Source organism: Zophobas morio, unplaced genomic scaffold (genome assembly GCF_036711695.1).
Source record: "Zophobas morio isolate AGI-343-1 ecotype UQ-CSIRO unplaced genomic scaffold, CSIRO_AGI_Zmor_V1 ptg000026l, whole genome shotgun sequence".
Lineage (NCBI taxonomy): Eukaryota > Metazoa > Arthropoda > Insecta > Coleoptera > Tenebrionidae > Zophobas > Zophobas morio.
This window is the reverse complement of record NW_026972131.1, coordinates 5,853,293-5,880,110: the sequence shown is the minus strand read 5'-3', so window position 1 is coordinate 5,880,110 and position 26,818 is coordinate 5,853,293. Positions and strand designations below refer to the sequence as shown.

At 35.0% G+C, this 26,818-nt stretch overlaps 1 protein-coding gene across 2 annotated transcripts in view; it reads left to right on the top strand.

The window, feature by feature from the left end:
• The window catches only part of LOC135136108 (nephrin), a 669,732-nt gene that overhangs the window by 493,161 nt on the left and 149,753 nt on the right, over positions 1-26,818 (top strand). For both annotated transcript variants that reach the window (XM_064065236.1, XM_064065237.1), the window contains exon 4: positions 3,559-3,764. In XM_064065236.1, coding sequence (XP_063921306.1) covers positions 3,559-3,764 — 206 coding nt within the window. The remainder of the gene's footprint in view (positions 1-3,558; positions 3,765-26,818) is intronic.

Sequence of the window (26,818 nt, the reverse complement as noted above, 5' to 3'; positions counted from 1 at the left end):
TTGACGAAAAAGTTGCTACCTTTTATGATATTTTATTTTATGGCATAGAGAAATTTATTCCTTAGAAAGTGATCAATCGCAAAACTGGTAAATATCCTTATTGGTTTAATAAAGAACTTAAAGAATTATGTCGGTTGAAAACAACAGCTCATTGCACATTTAAAAACACCGGTAAAGTTGATGACTACCTTTATTTTAAATCTTTGAGAGATCGGTGTAATGAACTCATTGAAAAGGAATATGCTGAATACATCTCAAACGTCAATCGTAGTATGGTGAGTAATCCGAAATTGTTATGGAAATTTATTAATAGTAAAATACATGGAGAATCTAATATCCCTAACGAAATGAATTTTGGATAGCAATGTGTTAAAGGTGGGGAAGAGATAGCCAATGCTTTTGCTCAATATTTTGCATCTGTTTACGTTAAAGATGTTTCCAAGACATTTGTTTGTGATTGCAAATCCAACTACGATGTAAATGATATGGGTCTAAAGATTTGTTTGTCTGATATTTTCGATGAAATTTCTAAATTGAAATCTTCCTGCACTCCAGGTCCTGACGGTATCTCAAGTATTCTTATAAAAAACTGTAAGTTTGCTCTTTGTTCGCCACTGTTTTTGTTATTTGCAACCTCTTTGAGGGATGGTATTTTCTCTAAAATGTGGAACAGCTACATTATGCCCATTTTTAAATCTGGTAAACGTAACGTAGTTGAAAATTACAGAGGTGTATGTTGTCAATCAGCAATTCCAAAATTACTTGATTCCATTGTAACTAGGCAACTTTAATGAGTTTCACATTGTAGAATCTCCTTGAATATCGATAATTTATAAACGAAGCATTGGTTAATCATTTGCAAGTGGATTCAGTGTATACTGATTTCGCAAAAGCGTTCGACCGCGTTAATCATAAACTATTACTTTTAAAGCTGGATAAACTTGGTTTCAAAGATAAAACTATTAAGTGGTTAGCATCTTTTCTGTCAGGCAGGTGCCAGCAAGTTCGCATTGATAACTTTATTTCATCGTCTTTCTCTGTTCCAGCTGGTGTTCCGCAAGGTACTCATTGCGGACCCGTTCTATTTCTATTATTCATAAATGATTTAACGCAGTGTTTACGATATTCAAATTATTTGTTGTACGCGGACGATCTAAAGATTTTTAAAGTCATTCGAGATACACAAGATTTAGAACATGTACAATTAGATCTTGACATGTTCTTTGAGTGGTGCAATAACAACTTACTCCTTTAAATTTAGATAAATGTTATATTATGTCAACTTTTAACATAAAATCTAACATCAGTTTTAAGTACCAACTGAATAAGCGTTGTATTAAACGTGTGACTCAGATTAAGGATTTAGAAGTAATCTTCGACTCACCATTTTCGTTTAAAAGTCATTAATCCTATATATCCAAAAAAGCTTTGAACATGTGGGGGTTTATTTGACGAAATTGTCATGAGCCTTTACCTTTGGTCCTCAAAAGTTTATATGTCTCCTTAGTTCGGACACACTTAGATTATTGTTCACCTGTTTGGTCACCTTTAAATAATGTTGATCGGGAGTTGCTAGAAAATGCTCAGAAAAAATTTTTGAGAGCTCTCGAGTTTAAAGTTGGCTCCAAACATATTAAAGGCGATTACATTTGGATTCAACGTCATTTTAATATACAACTCTATATATTCGATGATATATAACGGATGCTTGTGTTCTGCACGGGATAATAAATGGTCGTATTGACAATCCATCGCTGCTATCAAGACTATTCTTCTTGTACCCTGCCGTCAACAGCCGCACAGCTAGAAGTAAGGATATTTTTAGGGTAGCACCATCGACGTCGAATATAGGTCGTAATCATCCTTTACATAGAATGATGCTAGCTGCAAATGACTATTCGAGTAACATCAATATATCGATGTTTGATTCTCCTTTGAACAAATTTAAATTCAAAATTTCGATATTTTATAGCAGTAGATTTTAGTTCTTTATTTATTAGTTCATTATTTATTGCTTTCATATTAGTAACCGCCAAGCCAAAAATATTTTGTTTTGAATTTACTTATTAGGGAACACTCTGTTACAATGTGTACTATTTAGTTAATTTAGTTTAATAATTCATAATGTAAATTGGAGATTCCGTTACAAATAAATTAAATTAAATTAAATACAATCTTTCAGCAAAAACGCTGGTATGTTGTCAGGGCCACGTGTGAAGTTGGAGTTAAGCGGTATGGTATCACATACATTTGGTTCATCACAGGTATTATCACAGACGAAGATAGAACTGAAGTGCATCGCAAAACTATCAACACTATCTTGAGGAGAGTTAAGCATGGCGTGTCTGAAAGACATTACTCCAGGAATACTTGTACACTTTTTCTTTAAATTAATGTAGGCCCACAAATTTTTTGGGTTTGTCTTAAAGTGTCGTTAAATCTGGCCACAATTCGCCATATGTGTGTCTTCAAAGATTCTTCGTCGATGACAACAGGATATTTCACCAGATACTTGTCTTTACACGCATCCACAGAGTACACCCAGTCCCCATCCTCATTTAACACCCCATTACGGTCATACGACATGATCATGAATGTGTTTTGATCCAAAGATTAACCCATCCTAACCTAAAAAAGTCATTTGTAACACTGACCATTGTCATTCCTCTGTGTTCATTACCTGAGATTATTCTACAATAATCTGAAGTTTTGATAAAACTGACTTAAAGTTCGAACAATGAGGAAGATAGCAAATGAAAACAACAAGACGAAAAAATTATTAACAATCGACACAATCTGATGAAGCGTTAAAAATAAAAATTCCAATATTAGTGTAATCGTTTCCACAAAACTTCTTTGACTACAATATTTTATGATGACCCTGTATAATAAACACATCTCTTGTGTTTTTAAAATCGCCGTATTCCAAATAATGTTTGTTGCTCATTTATAACCGATGGTTTATTTATTCGCCGCAAAGGCACTTTATTAAATTTTAGCCCAGTGTGCCTTAGTCTTGATATACACTTTAAACAAACAGCAAGCCGCTTTCGGTTTTCGAAAGGGATACAGATAATAGGTTACTAAAACAGAAAATGGCTATTGATTTAAGATTCAATTTACGAAACGGAAGAAAAAGTAGCTTCTAGGTGCTATTAAGTTACGATATACGCATTTTATCAGTAAAAGATAGAAAAAGGATTTCAACCGCCATAACTAATGCCGCTGGGACTTGGACAGAGACAAACCCAAACTTTGTTGAGCCAAATATTGGTCGTCGAATGAAACGTGTCTCGAATGTGCGTTATTTATTTTTTAATGCATACTTCATAAGTCCTTTAGGCGTTTTTTACGGCCGCGGACCAACGTTAAGCGCAAAATTTTATTACACTTGGAAAATATCAATATTGAAACGAACAATACTGCGCGACGGGCGTATCATTAACTTCACTCGAAAAAGTCCGCGTAATAAAGACGGAAACCGCCTTAGCTTATTTATGTTGGCAATGAAGTTTATAAAGCAAATTTGATTTAGCACCAATTTTATCCGTGTTACAGTTACGACACGAGGGGACCCTACAAAACCACGCCGAAGCACTGGCAGGATAGCAATTTGGGCCAGCGAGCCTTTTTCAGGACAATGACAGATCCTGCCACGCTCAACATAGACAACATCGGCGAAAAGGACGAAGGGGAGTATCGATGCCGCATCGATTATTTACGATCACCGACGAAGAACTTGAGAGTAAAGCTGGCAGTTATAGGTGAGTAGGGAGCATCAATGCTTAGTTATTTTGCAATTTTCGGTACAATATCAAGATACGTGCAAATTTCGTTGCCTTATGAATACTGCAACACAGGAGCTTACATAAATTGTTATTTCCGTTGAGAAGGGGAGCGGCCCCATTTTTTCATTGGCAATTTTTGGTGTCGCTATATACTATCCAGAAAAGAGTAGAGAATGACTCTTTCGCAAGAATCAGTAAATAAGAAACCCGATGAGTGACAGAATTGTACATACGTATATAGTATAACAAACTTTTAATAAAATTAACAATTTTACTTGTATTCTCGTATTAGCATCACGCAATTGTACCTAGGTGTCGATTTCTCACACAAAAGTAGCATGTTGATCAGGCTGTTATGAATGAAATGAGACTCATGAAATTACAAATTTGGTAACAAATGTTTTACGAATTTTTATTTTCGTGAAAATAATTTACTGATCTTTAAACAAGACCTCAGTAATAAAAATCAGAATGCCACTCTTAATAATAACAGCAGCTTTTATGATGCTTTTAAGAACTTTTGTACTTTACCACTTGAATACCATTTTACATTATGAAAACGTATTGAAAAAAATAATTGAAGGATAAATGTGTTTGCGAAAACTTTTAACAATTAAGATAACCTGAAAAATTTATATATTTTGAAAAAAAAAACTATGTTGTGTGCGTTAAGTATATTATTTATTTACTCTTTTGATACCTTTGTTAAACCTCTTTAAATCACCTGATTTTGCTAAAGCTTTCGACCGGGTAAGTCGCAGATTGCTAATTATGAACTTGCAAAAATTTAAAAGGCTTTAAAAATCTAACAATTAAGTAGTTATCGTCTTTTCTATAGAGTAGGATGCAACAAGTGCGATTGGGGATTTATATTTCTTCCTTTTTTAATGTTCCCTCGAGTGTACCACAAGGCCCTGTGACCCCATGCATTTTTTATTATTTGCGAATTATGTGACTCGATGCTTTCAATATTCGAGTTACTTATTATTATATGCATATAACGTGAAGCTTTTTTTGTTTACGATGCAATGTAACTCCAGTTTGACCTAGATTCACTTTTCAAGTGGTGCGACGGCAACTGGATGGCCTTAAATATTAAAAATGTTATGTCGCATAATTACTGAATTTACATTCTCAGAATGAATTTTACCATCGATTACAGTTACTGAAATAAACTATTTGGTTGTCATACTAAATAATATAATAAAATAAAATACCACCTAATTGCACCGGTCAGTGCTTAGCGCGTCTTTATCTAACCTATACCTAACGCGTCTCCTTCTTCCGGAATCCCCTAGATTTTCACGAAGCAGTCCAACACGGTCTCTTTACTCAGAAAGGGCGGCGACGCAATGGCTAGTCGACCTTCGTCCAAACTCCCAAAAAACCCTTCCACACCAAGAGCGCAAAAACCTCCAAAACCAAGGACGACGAAACGATGAGAGAGAAAATGGCGAAACGGAAAAAGAGGAAGCACAAATAAATAAAGACAAAAATAAAAAGGCCTCTGATGGTGTGCGGTCTTAAAATGGGTTTGCAGGGTCACAAAAAAACCACAAGATATACGTCCGCGTTCCCAAATGCGGTAGCCTTAATTCGTCCCTGACACAACTAGTCAAAATAAGGGTTCTACCTCCAAAAATGGCCCCTTCGCACTGGATAAACCCTAAAAACACTCGCACCACTCGATGCCGATTACTCGAAAAGTCAAAATGGAGTCTCATTCTTTCTTTTTCCTTTCTCTTTGGCATGCGTGGTCCGAAATAACCAAAACAAAGGCATCCAATATCGTATCACGTTTTAAGACTTACGGAAACGTATTGTATTGGCTCGGAATAGTTATGGAGGCTGACATTTTTTATTACCTGTCTGAGGAAGCTGTTTTAGTCGTAGTAGAAAAATATTTATTCACAATTAGTCACATACAGCTTTTCTGACCTCTGAAAGGTCAGAAAGTCAGCGATTCCATAATGCATTTTTCAACGAGCCGGAAAAGCCTGAAAGCGGTCAGTAATGATGTCGATTCGAACTTTGAATGTCAAATTATCAAATGAAAGTCATGATTATATTGATAACTGAATCACACAATTGACATATGCCGTTGCTAAAAGTCTTGTGCGGCATTCTGTGCGGCTGATGGTTAATTTTCTGCAGATTGTCACAACTCTGGAGGAGTAAATTCTCTTTCACTCTCAGACATTTTATTTGTTAAAAAACTGAGAAAATGCACGTTTGATTACAAATTTGGTATGATTTTTACTTCCCGAGCGTAAGCAAAGGAAGTATTGTAATCGAATCCGTCGGCCGACTCTCTACTTTTACGTTTTCTCGATTTTTGATGACCCCTAGAGGACGAAGGAATAGATCTCCCTGTCTGTCCGTCTGTCCCTCTATCCGTCTGTCCGTTTGTCCATCTGTCCGTCTGTCCGTCGGTCCGTCGGTCCGCCTGTCTGTCTGCCGTCCCGGATTTTTGTTAGACAGATAATCTCCTAAAGTACTGGACCGATTATTGTGAAATTTTGTATCTATATTAGGAGTATCATGTAGATGGTAAAACGCAAACCAAAATTTGTCTAATCATCCCCACCAAAAATGTAAATTTACATTGTAACATTATTATTAAGAATACAGCAGGTAATGAAGAAAACATGAATATATTTTCAGGTTGAGATTAATGTCAAGTTGGAACGACATCCATTTGGTGTTAATTAATTTTATCGCCCAAATTCTTTAGAGAAGTGATTCTCAGCCTGCGGGCATGACGAAAGTGGAAATCAGAGAAAGAAAAGTTCTACTTTAAAACACTAGTGTGAAAATAAACTAACTTTACCCATTAGTACGAAAAAGTAATAGGTGTAAGAATAATGGATATTTTCTTCAAAACATATATATAAACTGTATATATTTACAGTGAAGTCACTCATATTTCATTTCGAGGATAAATAACTTTGAAAAAAAGAACCAACACAACAGACACAGATATAAGTTCCAACAGTATTCACCTAAATCCAAGACTGTTAGACACACGGGAGGAAGATCTAGCAGAAGAAATAAAAAACGTCTAAATCAACATCAACTGCTCCAGGGCTTGTGCAGTTCATCAATTCGAAAATGGTAATCCTAACAGCTACAAGAATTATCTAAAGCCTTTTAGAGCGTGCGTGCGCTTGATTAAAAAATCCGAGCAGCGACCACCCAGGGAAATCCCCAGGTTAATCTTGTAATTGTAGTTTATTGTCTTTTTGGGTTACAATTTAGGTATGTCTTTCTAAATATGTATCTAGCTTGAGTATTTATATTACTATAAAGCCTTTGCTCTTAGTCCAGACAGTTTCCCTGATCCCTCTATGATTTTGGGGAGCAGAAGTTTTGGGTTTAAAAATTTTTTTGGCGTCTTCGTTTTTCTAGCAATTGTTCTTTGAGGTTCTTCCATAAACCCGGATCTTCCTGGATGATGGGTTCCAAAATTGTGACGGTTATTAGTAAAGATGGGTCCAAAAATCTGAAAGAGTCAAGATGTTAGTAAAATTAACAACAAATTAAATGTAAATTCTGTGGCAGACAGATCGACAGACAGACAGACAGACAGATGGAAACGGGAGACTTATTTCTTCGTACTCTAGCAGTCATGAAAAGTCAAGAAAATGTAAAAGTAGAGAGTCGGCCGACGGACTTGATTACAATAATGTGTTGATAAATTTTACTAAGTAGACCATCATGGCAGGGCAATGAATGTCTTGTACCATTTAGTGTTGTTCAACCTAAAGGTCGATTTATAAATTTGTCGCTGACGTTGCTGTTGTAAGATAAATACGCAGCGAAGGTATGCGTCGTTTACATCATCCGTTGACGTTGCCGTTGAAAGTTGGCACGCCGTTGGGGTGACGTTCGAGATGACATTGCGTTACGTTGCGGCTGACGCTGGGTTTTCAACCAATCAAATTGCGGTAGTGTGCAATGCTGCCAACTCGAAGGAAAATTCCCTGAAGAAGGGGGTGCATTTTTGTGATTGACAGCACTAATTCCACGAAAATAAAATTTTGATAAAGATAATGAGGTCCACTAATAGTAAGCCATTTAATCACCTGTTCACCAAAACCCTCGTATTTTAAAAAGCTGCCATCATTTTCCACACTGTAACTTTCTCTCAGTACTTATGCATTGTTAAAAATAGTTCTCGACGTTTAAGTCAACAAGATTTGTTGCCATTCGTCACAAAAACAGATTATAACAGTATTAATACTACAACGCCTTACATTTTGGCCTTTTTTTCTTAATATGTGTAGTCTTCTTTTCACAACAAGAAAGGTAAAACATGTTTATTAAAATGGTAAATTTGTATAGGGAAATATCGATTTTACAATTACGCTCCGCCCCTTGCTCTGACAACCAATGAAAAATTCATCACAAATGAACTTGAGATGGACATGGCTGGGGCTTAATTTTTGGCTTATTTTTTTTTCCTAAAATACATACTATTCTTTCAACAATAGAATATTAATAAACATGCTTTTTTAATTCTTGAAAGAAGGATTTTGCAATTAAGCTTCTCCCCTTGGCTTACGACGAATAAAAAAAAGTCATCGCAATTGAGATAGGGCGGGTGGGCGGGGCTTATATTTTGCCTTTTTTCTTAATATGTCACAACAAGAAACTTAAAACATGTTTAAAATGGCAAATTTGTATATGGAAATATGGATTTTGCAGTTACGCTCCGCCCCTCGGTGTGACAACGAATGAAAAATTCATCACGGTTGAGATCGAAACGAATGAGTGGGGCATCTCTTTTGTTTTTTTTTTTTTAATTCACGCATTTAGTTTTCTTTGTATAACGTATAACACGATTACTTAAGAACATATTTCACATGGTAATTTCTCGTAGAAAAATAAGAATTTTACAATTAAGCTCCGCACCTCGGCTTACGACAAAAAAAAAATCATCAGAATTGAGATAGGGGAGGTGGGTGGGGTTAATTTTTTGCCTTTTTTTTCTTAATATACAGTGCGGCCCTCCAAAAGTGCACGATTTTTCGTCGTCATGGCTTTTTTCTTAATGTTTAAACTAATGTAAGTCTGGCTCTTACCAGTGGCGTGGCATTTTTGAATAAACAAAATGTCAAATTTGACAAATTTTGTTATTCGAGCTCCCATGATTTGAAGATACATTTACAATAGAGAAAATTATTGTGCACTTTTGGGGGGCCGGAACTGTACATAGCCATCTTTTCATAACAAGAAACTCAAAACATGATTAAAATGGTTTTTGCAAGGAAATATAGATTTCCCAATTATGAGGCGGAGCCTAATTTCAAAATCGATATTCCTTATACAAAATTTCCATTTTAAACATGTTTTAAATTTCATGTTGTGAAGTCTACACACATTAAAACAAGAAGGCAAAATGTAAGCCCCCCCACCCACCCTATCTCAATTGTGATATTTTTTTTTATTCACCGTGAACCAAGTGGACAGAGTTTAACCGCAAAATATTTATTTGTTTATAAGAAATTAAAAGTATGCTTTTGAGTATCGTGTTGTTCAAAGAATTCTATGCATATTAAGATAAAAGGACAAAATATAAGCCCCGCCCACCCACCCCGTCTCAATTGTTATGATTTTTTTTTCGCCGTGAACCAAGAGGACAGATCTTAACTGCAAAATACTTATTTCGTTACAAGAAATTAAAAGCATGCTTTTGAGTATGGTGTTGTTCAAAGAATTCTATGTATATTATGAGAAAAGGACAAAATATAATCTAATGTAAATGAGATATCGAGGAACGCGCGCTTACTAACTCACCCTGTATATTTGTACTAGAACTATGTGTGGACAAATTAAAAAATAAAGAAAAGTCGTAAAGAGTAGCTGCATATTATGTTGGACTACGCACAGACTACCGACACACTACGGACAAACTACGGCCAGACGACGGACAGACAACGGACAAGGAAACGGGGGACCTCTAGGGTCATGAAACGTCGAAAAAATAGGAAAGTACCGATTCGCAGGATGGACCCTATTAAAATAAAATAAAAACAATACAGTTCGCGATGTTAACATATTTTTAACTTCAGATACTTACGTGACAATAGTGATTCAAAAGAAAAAGAACTAACGAATCGTATATTTTTAAGTTACGCGTTAACTGTCATAGTCTTATTATGTTAAACCAGTGCATTAATTAAGCAGTGTTAAGCTGATAAGTGTGTATTTTAAAATCAAGAAATTATGTGTGACGTGATGTAGGTTATAAACATGAACTATTTTTAAGTAATAATAACCTGTTAAAACATAGTTAGATTTGAAAGCAATTATTGAGGCCGTTTTTTATTGTCGATGTAGAAAAACGGCGACAAATGATACTCCTAATATATAATTATAACATCGATACACAAATTATTATTTGTCCTGTTTATGATCTGTCTAATCGCTGCTTTTAAACACGCTTTACACCACATTTTGATTTCCAGCGCTTGATTACTGTATCGGTATGAACTTTATTACTCTTTTACCAAAAAAGAGGACCAAAAACCTACTTTAGCCTTCTTACTATCAACGCTAGTAAAAACTTTTCAATTTCTTTTTTATAGACTTCGACACCTCGCCTCATGTTACATCTAACGCCACCATCAGCTTAAACTCATTTTAAAAAGCATTGGAACTGATTCCATTATCCTCTTTCCATAAAACTGCTACTAAAGATTGACAAGAGATTTTTACGTGCATCCCTTTCCATCAAACGCCGAAGTTAAACACAGACACAGACAATACAATACAGTTCTTTCTTCCATCATCGCAAAATTTTGTGTCTACCCTTACAAGCCCTCTGCCATTCGGCGATTGTAAACCCTGCAAATCGCTAACTGACAGTCCAGAACACATTTCAACAGGATTCGACAGTGTAACACCTAACTTCCAAGATGTTTAAGTCCCATTTGCAGGGCGAGATGTAGTTTGTTTGTTGTTAAATGTATGCATACTGAATGTAAATTGTTCAACGGTTAGACAGTTTATACAAGTGAATATTGGCAGCACGCTCCAAAATTGCCAAGTAATCATGCGCTCTAATTAAAGGGTAAATCTGTGTTGAGAGATTTTGAGGCGAGTACTTAGTATATCATCCATATTTAGTTTGTTATAAAATATAACTAAGAAAAGATAGAAATCAAGTCTAAAGATAACTTATTTCATAAAAAGTGTAAAAGGTCAGTCACCATTCATCATCAGTAACAATTTGACTTCTTTATTATTAGTGAAAAACAAATAACAGACTTGCTTCAATTAATTTCACCGCACCTTAATAGCGTCATTATGGGTGTCACAACAAGGGTATAAATCTATCACAGAGGTAATTTTTAGTCAAATAAACGTCTCCGTGATGGCTCCTGAATCACGCTCGACAGCTTCCATATTTTCACCGGTATAAACTTGGTAAAGTTCCATTTTAGCTATAAAAGAAGTTTGTTATTTGAATACGAACGAGAAATAATGAAAGTTTAGTAATGGAAGCTGTGATCTGTATGAGAAGCTGGTTTGGCGCGTATTTTCCACCTGACGCCAACCCTATATTGATTTTGAGAACTGCCACTGTGTACTTTAACTACGGATTTTACTTTGTTCCCTAGAGATTGATTCATAGATAATATCGAAATTATAACACAGTGGTGTTGGCTTATCTAGCTCGTTTCACATACAAAAACTTAATGTTTACTCACAACCGTAAACATTTTAATACACAATTAGCGCTATTCTAAATCAGTTTGTTGAAATCGTCGAAGTTGTGAATAACAAATTAACGTCATGTTGTTGTAAAGTATGCGCAATAAAGTTTGAATAAATTAACAAGTTTGATGAATGAAATTGAACTTTATTCAAGGCAGAAAATCAATGCTTTTCACCTGCAGCTTACAGCTGAAGTTTTTACTAAAAATAACAAGATCGAAAAAGTTGCGTTATTGTCAAAATTTCGTATTTTAGAAAAACAAGAAAGCTCTGTAATGACAACTTAATCTTCAGGTGCTTCTTAAGAGGGGTTCCAACGATTTACAACACATTTTCAGAAAATGAAGAAATACTTCCTTGGGTTACGCTCGGGATCTAAAAACGGCCAAGTCGCCTTAATAATATCATAATAAGTAATCGCTGAAAGAGTCAATTAAGTATATCAAATTTATCTTATTGTTTTTCCAGGAAAAATAAAGAAGTAAGTTTATAATACATAAATAAAATCTGGAAATGCATTAAACAGAGATTGAATGTCATTACGCTAAATTTTGTAAATATTAAACCCAGAAGCAAGGGAGAGGTAAACCCCGCCTACAGTTAAGTTTAAATTTTTAATATTCAGCCTGCCATTACACTTTCCTTATTATAAGACCATCGCAAACATTAAATGATTTACAGGGCTTGTTAACTGTTACTAATACACCACTCCTAAAATTTTCGTGGTACTTAGTATTTATAGTACGATCAGCACCAAAATAATGTAAGTTTTCAGTCATTCCTGTTCCATATTTGTTTCTACAGTGGAAACTCTCTAAATATTTTGATAACCGTTTCAACACCACTGGAAAAATAAAGGTTAATTGGTTTGGCGGAAAGAACTAGAAGTTTTATACACACATACACAATGTTAACTTTACTATCGCTTAAAGCGGTATCTCTTTATTATTACATTACTTTATTCAAAGGAGTTTAAATTAAAAGTGGTTTCTAGAATTAAGTTATACAATAGCGTCCGCAACCCCAGCGTAATAAAAAGCGCCAATAATTTAACGAGGAGTAGCTGATTTGATTATCCCCCGCAAACTGAAAACCAATCTCCGGCATTATCTTACCAAAACAATATTTCATCGACCTAAAAAGGTGTAATTCGGAACTAGGTATTTCACAAAACATGAATATTTCAATCGACTAATGTTATTTATGACTTTGTGCCATCTTTTCTATAAGAGGAACCTTTTCATATACGAAATGCCACTTTCTTTTCGAGCTGTGTTGACCTCGAATCCTGGAAATGATAAATGGTGCACCACTTGAACTCTATTTGAAAAAAGCTATAATAGTTTATCAACAAGTTATATCTCCGCTACGGTTCCGCATTTAATTTTATCACACGACATTTTATTTTTCTTTCTATATTTCATAGGAAAAAACGCATTTTCGTATTTCATAGGAAAAAACGCGTTGAACTATTGGCAATAATATTGCATAGAAATATTGGCTATAATAATTAGCCAAGCTGTCATTCCTATGAAAACACATTTTATTTTGTAATCTTAATTGTTTTGGTTTAATTGCAGCTAAGACCATGAGCATCTCAATGATAATTTGTTATCTTTAAAGTTTTGTTCATTTTTTAGAGATTCCCGATCTTAAAATGATTGTAAGCATACTTACATGAGCTTTTGACTGGGACAGCTATACAGTGCACAATTTAATGAATTCCCAGTTTTTGAAGTTACAAAGGTAGAGGTAAATAAATAACCATGTTGACGTGATGCATAGAAGTGTAAGGTGCTTCAGATCAAATTTGAATTATTGTCATGTTAAATGCTCTCCTGAGAGATTTGTGGTGCAAAAACACGTGCGCGCAACCAATGAAACTACTAAATAAATAAATTTTACGTGCTTGTGGTTTTTAGGAGGAGGGTGTTTCGGCTTTTGTGTAAAAACAACTGAAAAATGTAAAGACTCAAAACAATAGGAAGTTTTATTCATAAAATTTAATGCTCCAACACCCTAAATAAGTAAACATTGTTGCATTTATAGCAAGCAAATTATGCTTTTACACTTACGCAGACGTCTATATTTATTTAGGCCTTTCAAATATCTTGATGCTACCTTATTTTCTAATTTTTGGTTTTCGTTTTAGAAGATGCTTATAATAAATATAATAGAAGAATTTCTGACGATTTATTTCGCATTTTCGTATTGTTTATATCTTTATCTGTTACTTGAATTTCTTTTAAAGTTGGTTGTAAGGATCTTGCTAGAATTTTGCCTTTCTTTATTTTTACTTTTTTGGCGATAAACCAATCATCTGTTTGGATTAATAACTTATCTTTTTTGGTTTATATGATTTGACGATTTGATTATAGTACGGATAGTTGTCTCATTATCAGCGTAATTACTGTCTGTCTGTTTGTCTATTGTATGTCAGTATTTTTCTTGTAAAAAGATAAGTCAATAACATAACTTAAGCAAAGGAAAGAGCAAAAAATTGAACTTGATGCTTGTTCGGTCCAGTCAGGTAGACCGAAGGAGAAGGGGTGCAGCAGACTCCACCCTCTCACCCACCACCACCACTTGTTAATATGTAAATTTAAATAGTCGTAGATTCGAATAAACCGTGAAGCAGAAAGGTCGTGTCTCATTGAAACTATATCTATAGTTTCAACAACATCATTTTGGTCATCCATTGTGACCACTTCATTTTTTGGTCATCCATTGTGACCAACATTTGTGGTCACCCATTTGTGACCGCTGGTCCTTGGAGCAAACACAAAAACTACCGTTAGGTCACCCAATTATGACCTAACATTTGGTCCTTCGAGCCGGATCGTCACAATTTCCGGCAGGTCACCCACTTATGACCTAACAATGCTAATCCGTAACTAAACTGTTGTTCGTCAAATAAGTGTGTAATTGCTCGAAGGCATGGTTATCATTTTCTTCAGTCTGAAGACTATAGTTAGATTGATGCCTGAAGTATGAAAGTTATACTTCCAAAAATACAATTTTCGCATTAATGTATCGTTTAACACGAAGTCAAAAGGCTGAAATCACAAAACTATGATAAATACACCTAATTAACTTTTTCTTCAAAACATTGCTATATGTTTTCGCCAAATTTGGGATTAGACCTCCAAACTCTGTCCCACAGAAGTAGTCATTGCCTCGAGGTTGTCCATTTGAATATTTTTCTGTTTCTGCCATTGTACTACGTCGACAAATGTCGAATTTTTGGGTGCAAAAATGTCAGCCTTCTTCTTCCTATCTGTTTTTCTCTTTTTCCGTCCGTTTGCCGCAGGAGTGGACTCCCTTTGGAATATAGAAGAGGAATTTAGAGGAGCATAGAGGAGTGCAGAGTACTTTTTAAAGGAGTAACCCTCGCAGACAGTTCCCTGCAAAGGTCATTATGTCAGATCGGTTCATTCTTTTTTGTTGCCCTGTTATCGCTGCCATCGTGGTCCTTGGTTTTTATATCTTGATATATCGGAAATGATTTCTGGATTGCTAATAGTCCTTGATAATTTAACAACGAATAAAATTCAATTACCAATATTTATTTAATAGTCCTATATACTTAATATTCATTTTCGCCAACTAAGCAGTGTTTAAATCGTTTCTCATTTGCTAGCACGCCTCTAGCTTTTAGTTATTAATTAGTTGTCAATGCCAATAGACTAGATATTAATCTCATAAGCTGTCACTATTATGGATTGTTCGGTTAGCTAATTAGATTGTTTGATCAAACGAAACATTTGTCTCCTGATGTAGTTATATTTACCCATATAGGCACTACTGTGGTCAGCCCGAATTGTAACGGCTAGCGCTCCATTTTGTAGTTAGTATAAGGGGTAAGTTTCCTGGACGGCTTAACGGCTTCTTGTATCCGGGTATCGGAATTGCCGAGGGAAGAATCCAAGCGTCCTAGACTTTTTTTATGTGAATAGGTTAACCAGAAGAGCGCCAGCCCCTTGTTCATTTGAACTTTTTACCTAAAATCTGCAAAATATTATAAGTCTATGCTTGTGATTTATCAGTGCCTTCATATATTTTAGGCTTGCTTATACAGTTGACTTAAATAAATCAATGAATGAGGCACTTTATTTTATTTTTCCCATAAAATTAGGGAATAGAGTAGTGTTACTATTAGTATTACACTTCACCTATCCAAATTGATATACTTTCTGAAAGCCATATGAATGTCGAACACCATATTCCACAAACGACCGATGCCGTATTTACTTTTAGTTCAATTTGAATAAAGTACGAAGACACGCCCTACTGTATAAATTTCGGATGTCGTACTTTATAGGCGATTAACGTTATAATTTTAATTTCATTTAATAAACAAGGCGATTGAAAAAATCAGTGGATGAAACAATTTATTGTGTTGATGAAATCAAGAACAGAATAGATCGTAAAAACGTACTGCCTCTCAGTTTCGGACTTTATTAAATGCCCAAGGACGCACGATAAATACAACACCTATCTGTGTAACTGCTTGCCTAAAGGCTGATTATACTATTAAAAAATAAAATTAATTATATGATTGTTTTCCGGGTTGGGACCGTGTCAATTGAGTTTTTGGGCTCAATGTTCTGCACACTTTCAAAAGTGGCATCTTCAGGAGCAGTGTTGAGAAATTAGGAATAAGGCAAAAGAGCACGGTAACTCAGTATGTCAACCACACCATAAGCGAAACTCTTCTGGCAGTAAGAATGTAATTGTGACCTTTTTATAGAAACGTGGTGGGGAAAACAAGTCCATATCCGAAAATTTCAGTCCCTTGCTCCAAAACCAAAAAATCGTCCACAACCTGCTATTAAAACAGTCGTCAATTTGTCATCTTACTCCTTTTCCGAATCAGAGAACACACTTTTGTCAAAAGGCCTTAATTTTGTCACCGCTTCTAAGAAAATTTCAACTGGGGAAATTATTAGTGCTGCCAGAACTTCTATCAGAAATCTGCCAAGAGAAAACGCAGACTCTATTCGCCTCGAAACAGCCCAAATCTTGCACTCAGCAGTCCCCCCAAAACCCAATCTGTCCATAGAAGAAAGGACTACTCACACTTCTGTTAAAACTAATACCGACCTAGTCATCCTGCCCGCTGAGAAAGTCATTCTGTACAAAACATAATACGTCGACAAAATACACTCCTTGTTACAAGACGGTTCCTATTTTATTCTACTGCCAGAAGAGTTTCGCCTCTGGTATGATTGACATACTGAGTTACCGTGCTCTTTTGCCTTATTCATAATTTCTCAACCCTGCTGCTGAAGATGCCACTTACGAATGTGTGCGAAACGTTGAACCCAAAAACTCAACTGACACGGTCCCAACGGCGAAAACGATCATATATTGATTCCCACCGTGGAAGCCTTCGAAATTATAAAACTAATTCATTACAATAAAAAGAAACAAATTTATTGCAGATAAACTTCAAAATGTTTATCATTTTGTTCAAGCCACATGCTGACTCTCTTTTTAATGTCTGTAATCCTTTCGTCAATACCCTTTGTTCAATTTCGTGTTGCAATAGGAACTCCTGACAGCTGAGGAAATCTTGTCAAAGATTTTTGCGGAGTCTGCTCAATTCGTCCCAAATCATCAACAACTTCCTCAGATACTGAAGGTCTTCCAGGAGACTTACCCTTGTTGATACTGCCAGTTCGAACAAATCTGTTGATTACATCTCTAGTGTGAGCTTCTGACGATGTTTCTTGAATTATTAAATCATGGTATTTGGCAGATATTCTTGCGGTTATAGAATATACTCACTCTTCTTCGTTTAGGAATGTCCCAATGCGATAACAAAACATAACAATGAAAGTGTCTTGTTCAACAGAATAAACCATTTCCACGGTCTTCGTTTCGTAGCACAAAAACCAAATTTTCGTACTCCAGCATTAAGAGTTTTGAAAACGACCGTTTTGTTGTTTTGAGTTTGGATTAACAAGAACTGCACACTTGAAAAACGTTAAAACAATAAAAAAGATGACTTTAAACGCCAGGTTACAAATGACATTAATGACAAACAAACTGTCATAATGAGGCGTAATTTCAGCAAAGCGGGATTTTTGAAATCCATGGCCAACTACGCCCTTAGAAACATTTATAAAAACCCGGTATATTTCTATTTGAAAAATGGCAGATGAATATAAACAAAAAATACATAGTGACCGCTAGGGTCACCCACTTGGAGATCTACTGTGTCACTCTAGAGTACAGAGTTCACAACAACTCAGTGGGGAGGGGCGGTGACTTCCAGAGTCGTGCACACACCACACAGAGTCTCAAACACTCAAAATGGACAATAATTGTTTGAAATTCAGAAAGCTTTGTACAGGAGTTCAAAGTTGTCTGCAACTAAATGTTTGCCTTGTCACTGTATAAAAATAGCACTGAGCTGACATGCCATTTATTGTAATAATCTAATTACAGTCCAAACGTTTCCGCCGCCTGAAACCTCTGAATACCTGCACAACTTGATAAAAAAACCACACTCCGATTTGATGATTACAGCTTCGCTATCTCGCGCAGAGATTCAATAGTGCGGTCGCACCAGGAATTTTCCTGCAAAATATTTCTCTTCGTCTCTGAATTTTGCTGAGCACGGTAATTTTCTCAATATCCCTTGATATAATCGCCTAAAAATAAATACAACGCGACGTAAGCCCAGCCAATTTTATTTGTATTTGCTCCGTACGAATAAGGAAGCCGCTCTCGCAAAATTACCCCTCACTCAAGTATAATTTTATTAGGCTGGAAAATTCCAAAGTTTCGGGTAATCGCGTGTACAGTCAGATGAAGCATCGCGTGCCAGAATTCCAATTAAAAAGTTTAAGTATTCCGTATCGTAACTGTTGTGCTTGTACTTAATAAATAACAAATGATACGAAATTGCTTCAATTTCTGAAGTTTCATATTGAAACAACCTTGATGGGCCATTCAAATTAAAACATCACGTCGAATACTGGGAGTTTTAGCAAATACATGGCGATATTCAGCAGACGGTATTAATCGTTTTGTGCCTGGAATAGCGATGGAACTAACGAAACTTCGTCGGTTGATAACAAACTGTTGGAAAAGTATTTAATTCTGGAACGAAATTATTTCCGAGTGTTATGCAATCCCTTGGAAAGTATTGCTTGAATTTAGGGAACTTCACATCCCTCAAACTCGTTAACAAGTTGTTGTGTGTTTAAGGGCTGGGGATATTGTCCCTTACTGATGACAATCACGTGATGAAACTGAAGTGCAACATAAAGCGGCCAAGTTTGCGTGGAGTATTTCTGCAGAAATGCACTTAACCAGTGTAATGTTGCTTGCGAGCAATATTTCGTTTATAGTGCGATCTAATGAAGGGAAATAAAAACTTGAAACAAGCTGGTGACAAGATATAATGCAACTTAGGATGACCAGCTAGACAAGAACGTAATGAATTATTGCAGCTACTATATTATTTGTAATATTAATACAACAGAATGCAATTTAAAAAGCTAGGGTGTTCACGACATTGTTGTAACAAGCATTCGCACTAAATTGCACAGCAAACTCCAAACCTTGCACTTTTTGAACGTGGTATGGACGTAGGCCTGAAACTCCAACTTCAGCTGCAAGTCGACAAGTGCTGATGTCGGGCTCTTTTTCGACGCGTTCCAAAATTCGTTCTTCAGCTTGCAGGGATCTCCCAGATGCTGTACCACTGATGTAAATGTTCACGCGCACGGACTCGCAAATTTTAGATTTGACTGAAGCGTAAAAATTTAATAATCTCAAGAACTTTTAAAAATAGGGTAACAAAGAGGGGTTTTTAAATCTACAAATAACAAAAAATAGCATTCTATGCTATTCTAGTGCTTGGAAGTGTTTTTTTATAATTAATTTAGATGTATTTAGATGTAATAAGTTGGAGCCTATTGCAAGAAAAATCACCTGAAATTAAAATTTGCACAGGTAGTAAATTTGTAGCTTACTTACAAACTTCACCGAGTTCTTTTTTTATTTGTTAAAGCTGGTTTTCGCGAACCGCATAAAACAACATAAATTTCTCGTTACGATTAAACGTGGAATCTACCACAAACAAATATTTATTTTTTGATATTAGTTAAGTATTCAAACTAGATTATTATATATCTGGACTCAGTGATCTAAAAATCGAAACATCATTTTTCCAAAGATTCAAAAATACAATTTTTAATAAAAGTTGAAGCAATTTTCATACTTGCATAACTTCTGACTATCAATGCCGACAAATTTTTGTTTGAATAAAACAGCGGAATTAGCAAATTCCAGCGTGTTCAAATATTCCGAATAGCCTACCTACATTAAATTGTGAATTCAGGAGTAAACTCCTTGAGCTTAATAAAACATTTATTTACAAAGCTTTTAACTCAGCGACCCAATAAATATTCATAATTATTAATTATTTATCCCACCAGCTGTGTTCTAATAACAAGCGTATTCAGACTGCAATTTGTATATCAATGAGTATTTAATATGAACAGACAAGGTTCCCTATTCCATTTATACTTTCTTCGTGTTAAATTAGCACAAATGTACGTGGGATAACGCTCAATTATAACAAGCAAACCTCACGATTATTAAATATTATTTTGGTGATAAATAGTGTGGTAATGGCTTATTTTACCGTTTAATTTTTCTATGTAGATATGAACCAGCTTTTAAATAAAGTCGTTACATTTTACGTTAACTTTAACTATCAAAAATAGAGTTTGATATGATAATATACCTTACGTGCAACTATAAAAACGAAATTGTATGCCTTGTCTCCAAATATGCAATTTGAGGTATGGAGGTGAATAAACTAAATGAACTTTTAACTTGAATAACTCAGAATATATTATATTACCAATAAAACCCTCAACCTCGTTGAATCATGTAACTCGTTCCTGCACGACACGGCGTTGTCTGCGAACATATTGTTCTTTTATTTTGTACCATGTAAATCTTATCAGTATTTCGTAAATATTTTCAATAATAATATCCTGAGACTATCTCAGACTGCCGATTAATGTTTTTTGTAAATGGTGGATAGTGAGGGGTATTTTCGTACCACCTTTCTCGAAGAAGATGTCCTCCTGAGCGTTAAATTGTTACTTTTATTGATTTTTGAAAAAAAAAATTGAGCGTGATGAAATTATGTATATTTGCACTTTCTACCACCTAGTGACAATGCATCAGAGGTTGTCTATCCTGCGTCTGATGATTGCTCACTGGTGAAATTTGACAACTCGAAAATAGGGATGTAATAGGTGGGTTCACCATAATTACCACATTTGAGTATTAGATCAAACCAAAAATTCTTCATTGAAAATGACATTTAGCAGCAAATAATTTAGGTTGGAAAATATTTTCTCATTTTAATGCAAATCTGCTTGACGGAGATTATTCAAATAAAATTAATAAATAATCACTGGTACGGTCTGTACCACCAGCAGCGGTCACATGATCTAGGCGGTCAGTTGTTTGGTCTATTGCGACTAATAATCCTATTGTGTAAAATTCAGCCAAAAAATCTATTGTAGCTCCAGTTGTATGAGCAGTCACACGGTCTGGCTGAAAGTAACCATACACTAACTCATTATCGTCCAGTTGTTTTAGTTTAGTTTAGTTTAGTTTAGTTTATTGCCAAAAAAAAAACAGTTTACACCATACAGGCAATTTTAGAAATTTGAAAAACACAACATCTAACAATTGTCCAACTGAAAATAACTATCTACATACATAACGTACAAATATCGAGAAAAAATATTTAACCAAAAATACACACTCTTATTACTTAACCTAACTTAATACCTAAGCTCCCGTTTGAACCTATTTAATGAAATGTTAGAGATGTCGATGGCAGATGGTAAAGAATTTAAAGCACGTGCCACTCTAGTAAAAGGACTGTGGATTCCGTAGTTAGTCCGGTGTGAGTCGATTTCAAATAGTATAGGATCCCGGATAAGATGGTTAGGTACTCTTATTCGAAACGAACTTAATATTTCAGGAGAATGAATTAGATTATTAAATACTTTATAGCCGAAGACAACTATGGCATTTTTCCGTCGTGACTCCAATGATTTTAGACCTACTAACTCGAGCCGTTCTTCACAGGTGTACAAATTTTTGTCTATGTTGAGTTTAAAAAGTAAAAAATTGACGTTTAACAAATCCACACATTCTCATAGCTTTATTGAGAATACTTTCTATGTGGTACTCGAGCGTATAAGATTTGTCAAACACTACACCAAGATCCTTAACCGTTTCAACTCTCAATATCTCGTTATCACATAAACAGTATCGGGCACTTATCGGATTCTTGCATTTATGGAACGTAATAATTTTACATTTATCATGATTAATTCGTAAGTTGTTCATATCACACCAATTTGAAAACGAATCTAAGTCAGATTGAATTTTAAGAACATCTAGCTCCGAGCGAACTTTCATGTAGAGTTTCAGATCGTCGGCAAAGAGTAAGAATTGGCAATACTTACCTACCCTGAGGAACACCGGATGTTGCTTTTATTTCATGAGAGAACAGTCCACTGATACGAACGGTCTGCGTTCTGCCATTTAGGTAAGAGGAAAGACATGAAAGTAAATTACCTACAATACCATAGTGCTTAAGTTTGATCAACAAAAGATTTATATCAACTCGATCGAAGGCCTTACTAAAATCCGTATAAATGGAGTCCACCTGGTAACCTCTTTTTAATGAGTTTGAGATATAATTACTATAAATTGAGAGATTTGTCAGTGTACTGCGCTTAGGCATAAAACCATGCTGTTTAGTGGAAAGGATATTATAGTAACTATCGAGAAGTTTATCAGCTATAATGGATTCAAGAACCTTACATAATGATGAAATAATACAAACTGGACGATAATTTTTAACATCAGTTTTTGATCCCGATTTGTGAATTGGTACGATAAACGATGATTTCCAACGGACTGGGCACAAACCCGACCTTAATGATTGCTTAAAAAGGATTGTTATAGGTAGAGTAAGAAATGGGCTACACATTTTCAAAAAGTAAGCTGGTATTACATCAGGTCCCGGATTGAAATTATTTTTTAAAGATACAAATTTTTGGAAAACAGCATCAAAATTTATATCAAGATTGTTAATCACTTGGAGAATTTCAGAATAATTCGTTGTCGAATTACGGGTATTATCACTTGGTGTTTGGAAATGTTGTACATAAACCTCCTCAAAAAAATCGGCAAACAAGTTACAGATTTGCTGGGGATCATTAGAGCTTACATTATTGTAGGTTACAAAATTAGGAACAGAAACTGAGTTACCTGATTTAACAAATTTCCATAAATTATTACTGTTGACGTTAATGTTTTCTTCTGTTGTTGATATTAATGTTGCGTAGTCACCTTTAATGTATTTTTTTACAAGAGAACGAAGATGTTTGAACTTGGTAAAGTGTTCTGCGTTATGCGTGTGTCTAAATGTAGCGAACATCTTATTTTTCTTCTTCACGAGCATTTTTGTAGCTTTAGAAAACCAGGTTGGGAAATTGTTATTTTTTATCATAGATTTACTAATAAAAGTAGAGCAGGCGTTACTTATCGCATCATAAAAATTATTAAAATTTGTTTCAACATCCGTTGTACTCAGAAGGGCGTTTCAGTCTAGGGAACCAAAATAATCATTAATAGAATCGTAAGGTGCATTTTTAAAGCTAAATTTATATAATGGTGGAGATTCGATTTCGCAAAGATCTGAAGGGATAATTAATTTTGCATTACAAGGGGGATGATGTCGATCCACGTCAGGAACAATACTATAACTGTCCCTTTGGACACTGAAGTTTACAGAATTTGAGAGAGTTAGATTCAACGTATTGTTATTATGGTTTAGAATGTCATTTACTTGATATAATTCGAGATAATTAAAAGAGTCTACTACAATGTTATACAGTTCAGAATTATTATGTATAGGTCTTAACGCAGGTGAATTAGTATTATCATGAACCCTTTCTATATTTGGCATATTATAATCGCCTAGAATACACAGAATAGAATTAGGAAACCTATCTCTTACACTATCAAGGGAAGATGTATGGTCAAGATAAACGTCTACATCAGATGCTGGTGGAATGTAAACTCCTCCGAAAATAATTTGATTTTTTCCTACAGACATGGAGATAAATATTTCCTCGCATCTTGAATTGTCCATATTGATGTAGAGTGATGGATATCTTGAATGAACTGCGATGAGTACTCCTCCTCCTCGAACTTTATTACTAGTACTTGAGTCCCTATCATGACGATATACATTATAGTTTGACCCAAAAATTTCGGAACTTTTAATATCAGGACTAAGACCCGTCTCACTCAACACCATCACATCATAATTAAGATTAATAGTCTCGCGATAAAAATCAATTACTTTGATTCTAAGACCCCTTACGTTCTGGTAAAAAATTTGTAGAGTTACTTGTCCTTTCGGATGTTTTTTGATACGTCAACAATTTTCGGTACTTTGTTTATGAACCTAATTGTTTTGCCAGTATCTCCGCTTTCCTGAATTGCATTCAGTTTTTCTCGCAATTTCTTGAGGTAATCCCGTTGCATCGGTGTTGAATCGCTCTCAATGTTGACTCCATCTGTTAACTTTTTTTTATTACGAAGAATTAACATTACATCTGAATTACACTTAAGTTCAACTTTAATCGGCCTATTTTTAGAATTGGAAAATTTCTTTAATCGTACACATTTCACAGAAGAAGTTTCAATGTCGGTAGATATTTGCGATATATAATTATTAACAATTTCAAAATCGTCTTGAGATTGCTCTTTCGATGTTGTTTTATCTGATTCCTTGATGTTGAAAAAAATAACATTATTCTCTCTACGTTGTCTATCCAAAATCTCCGTGACTATCGAATTATAAACGAGACCTTCGTTATAACTATCATTAGTAGAAATTTTTTCAGCCTTATCAGAAACATGCGATTTCAAATTAATAATTTCATCCTCTAAACGTTTAATTGTTGATTCCATCTGATTAACTTTAGCCAAGCAGGATTTCATATCAGAACAGGTGTCACAGTAAAAATTGATTCTCCGATCTTTGAGTTTAACACATTGTAATTCAGTTGCTGATAATCCACTGCATGTAGAGTGGAAAAAACACTTACACAAATCACACTGCACTTTTTTATCGGATACAAACTTCTTGCACTTTGCACAATTAATTGGCATTGTGATGTTTAGCATAAATATACAAATGAAACGCTCAACGATGTTGCTGCACTCAGAGCAGTATAATTGTATCAAAGAATATACAAAGTGGATGGGCGGGGCTACTGCTTGTTAAAATAAGACTGAAGATTTTTGAGAATACAGTTAAAATTTCGTCACGGTATTGTCACGACTGAGGTGTTCTAAGGGGTTGGTAGAGCGGGGTAAAGAAGCCCAGTTCGTGAGTTTACGTTATTTTCTATTAATAACTCAAATACAATAAAACTACTTACTGTTTTGTTGGGAGAAACATGTCACAGGTTCTTTTTCTTTTTCTTGCCACAACCCAACTCCTTAGAACACCTCAGTCGTGACAGTATTTTGCAGCATTTATGTTTCCTGAAATGAAAACATCATTATTTTGTTTTTAAATATTAAAAACCTCTTTGCCATAAAAAATTGGATTATTATTCTGCGTTGGCTAATTGCAGTCCAAACACCAACCGTCTGGGGATATTGGGGCGACTCAATGAAAAAGTGTAGATTTTCTAAAGTCCACAGTCTTGTGTTTTGTGAGTTTACATAGCCACTAAGATGAAAGGATATTTGAACAGTGAAAAACGTTTTTTCAAGATGGTCACCCAGATCCATAGTATTTAGAAACCATTCACAGTATTGAACTCTTTGAGGAAAGTCTGTTGGATGTAATTCATGTACAGATGTGAGACGATAAGGAAACAAATGAAAATTTTTTGAGCGTTATAGGTCCCAACAGACAAACTAAGTTGTTGTGATAAATGACGGATAGAAGTACCCGAGATTTCTCTATTACTTCTCTCGCTTCTTCAATTAGTTCTGGAGTTCGTTTCTTTGAACGGCCACTTCCAGGTTTTCGTGTCACAGATCCATTTTCTTAGAAATTTTTTAAAAAGACATTTAAAGTTCGTCGAAATTGCGTATACTCTACGGCAAAGTTAGGAAATTCTTCAATCGAATACTGCCAAGTTCCATCTTCTTTTATACCGTTTCGGTAGTAACACCATGAGTATTTTGTGTTCTTCAGAAAAAGCCATTCTTGTTAAAAAATGCCTGAAAAGCAAAACGCTAGTTCTAAAAAGAACCGATTTTTGTTACGCAAATAATACAAAAAGGTGAAATCACAATAAACTACGAAAAACTGATACGGAGGTTAGGAAAGCTGGACGTCAAACGCACTGGCACTTGAAAGCTTTTATGATGTTCTCTGTCATGAACAGCTCCAAAGAGTGACTACACTACGATCTTATGCAAAAGCCTGAAGCACAGTAACAGGGGATATGATTTGACTATCTTGCCAAGTATTATAAAGCTCGGACAAAATAGTATATTGACCAGTCGACCAATAAAGTAGAGCTGCTGATGTCGCTAAACTATGAAACAGAGACTATGTTGATTCTCTCTAACGAACTTTAGGAAAAGCTTGATCAGTGACGCACAGATGTCTGCAATTGTGAATTCACAGTGTCCGTGTATAATAATATTTCTTTGTTTTCGTCAGAATAAAGAACCTCTTTGTGTCCCCTAATAGGAGTATTTTGTACATGATTTTTCGTATTAACGTGTATGATTTTTTGTTTCACTGACAAATACAATAGGGTCTCTCGACAAAGCTGAACACATCAAACCAATAAATAAATTCTTCAAAAAAAAAACAAACAAATGTATTTATATATATATATATATATATGAAGCTATTAAACCATTTCCTTGCAGCGCAAAAAACGGGCAAAAGGAAATAAATTGTCATCAAGCAAATGTTCAGCGAAATTTACTTTAGACCTTCAAACGATAAATACAAAATGAAAGTAAATTCCGGCATTACAAGCAATTCGAAGTACAAAATAGGGAAAGCTGCAACGATATTCAAGACATTCAAAACTGACAAGTTTTAAGTTGAAAGGTTGCAACGCAGTTTGTACTCTCGACCACTACCAACAGCCCCATTACTATTATGCACGTATATTAATTACAAAAATATTACTATATTCTTTTTCAGTTAGTATTCAGTCAGCACGGGTCGTCGTGCTTATATGAAAAAAAATTACCAT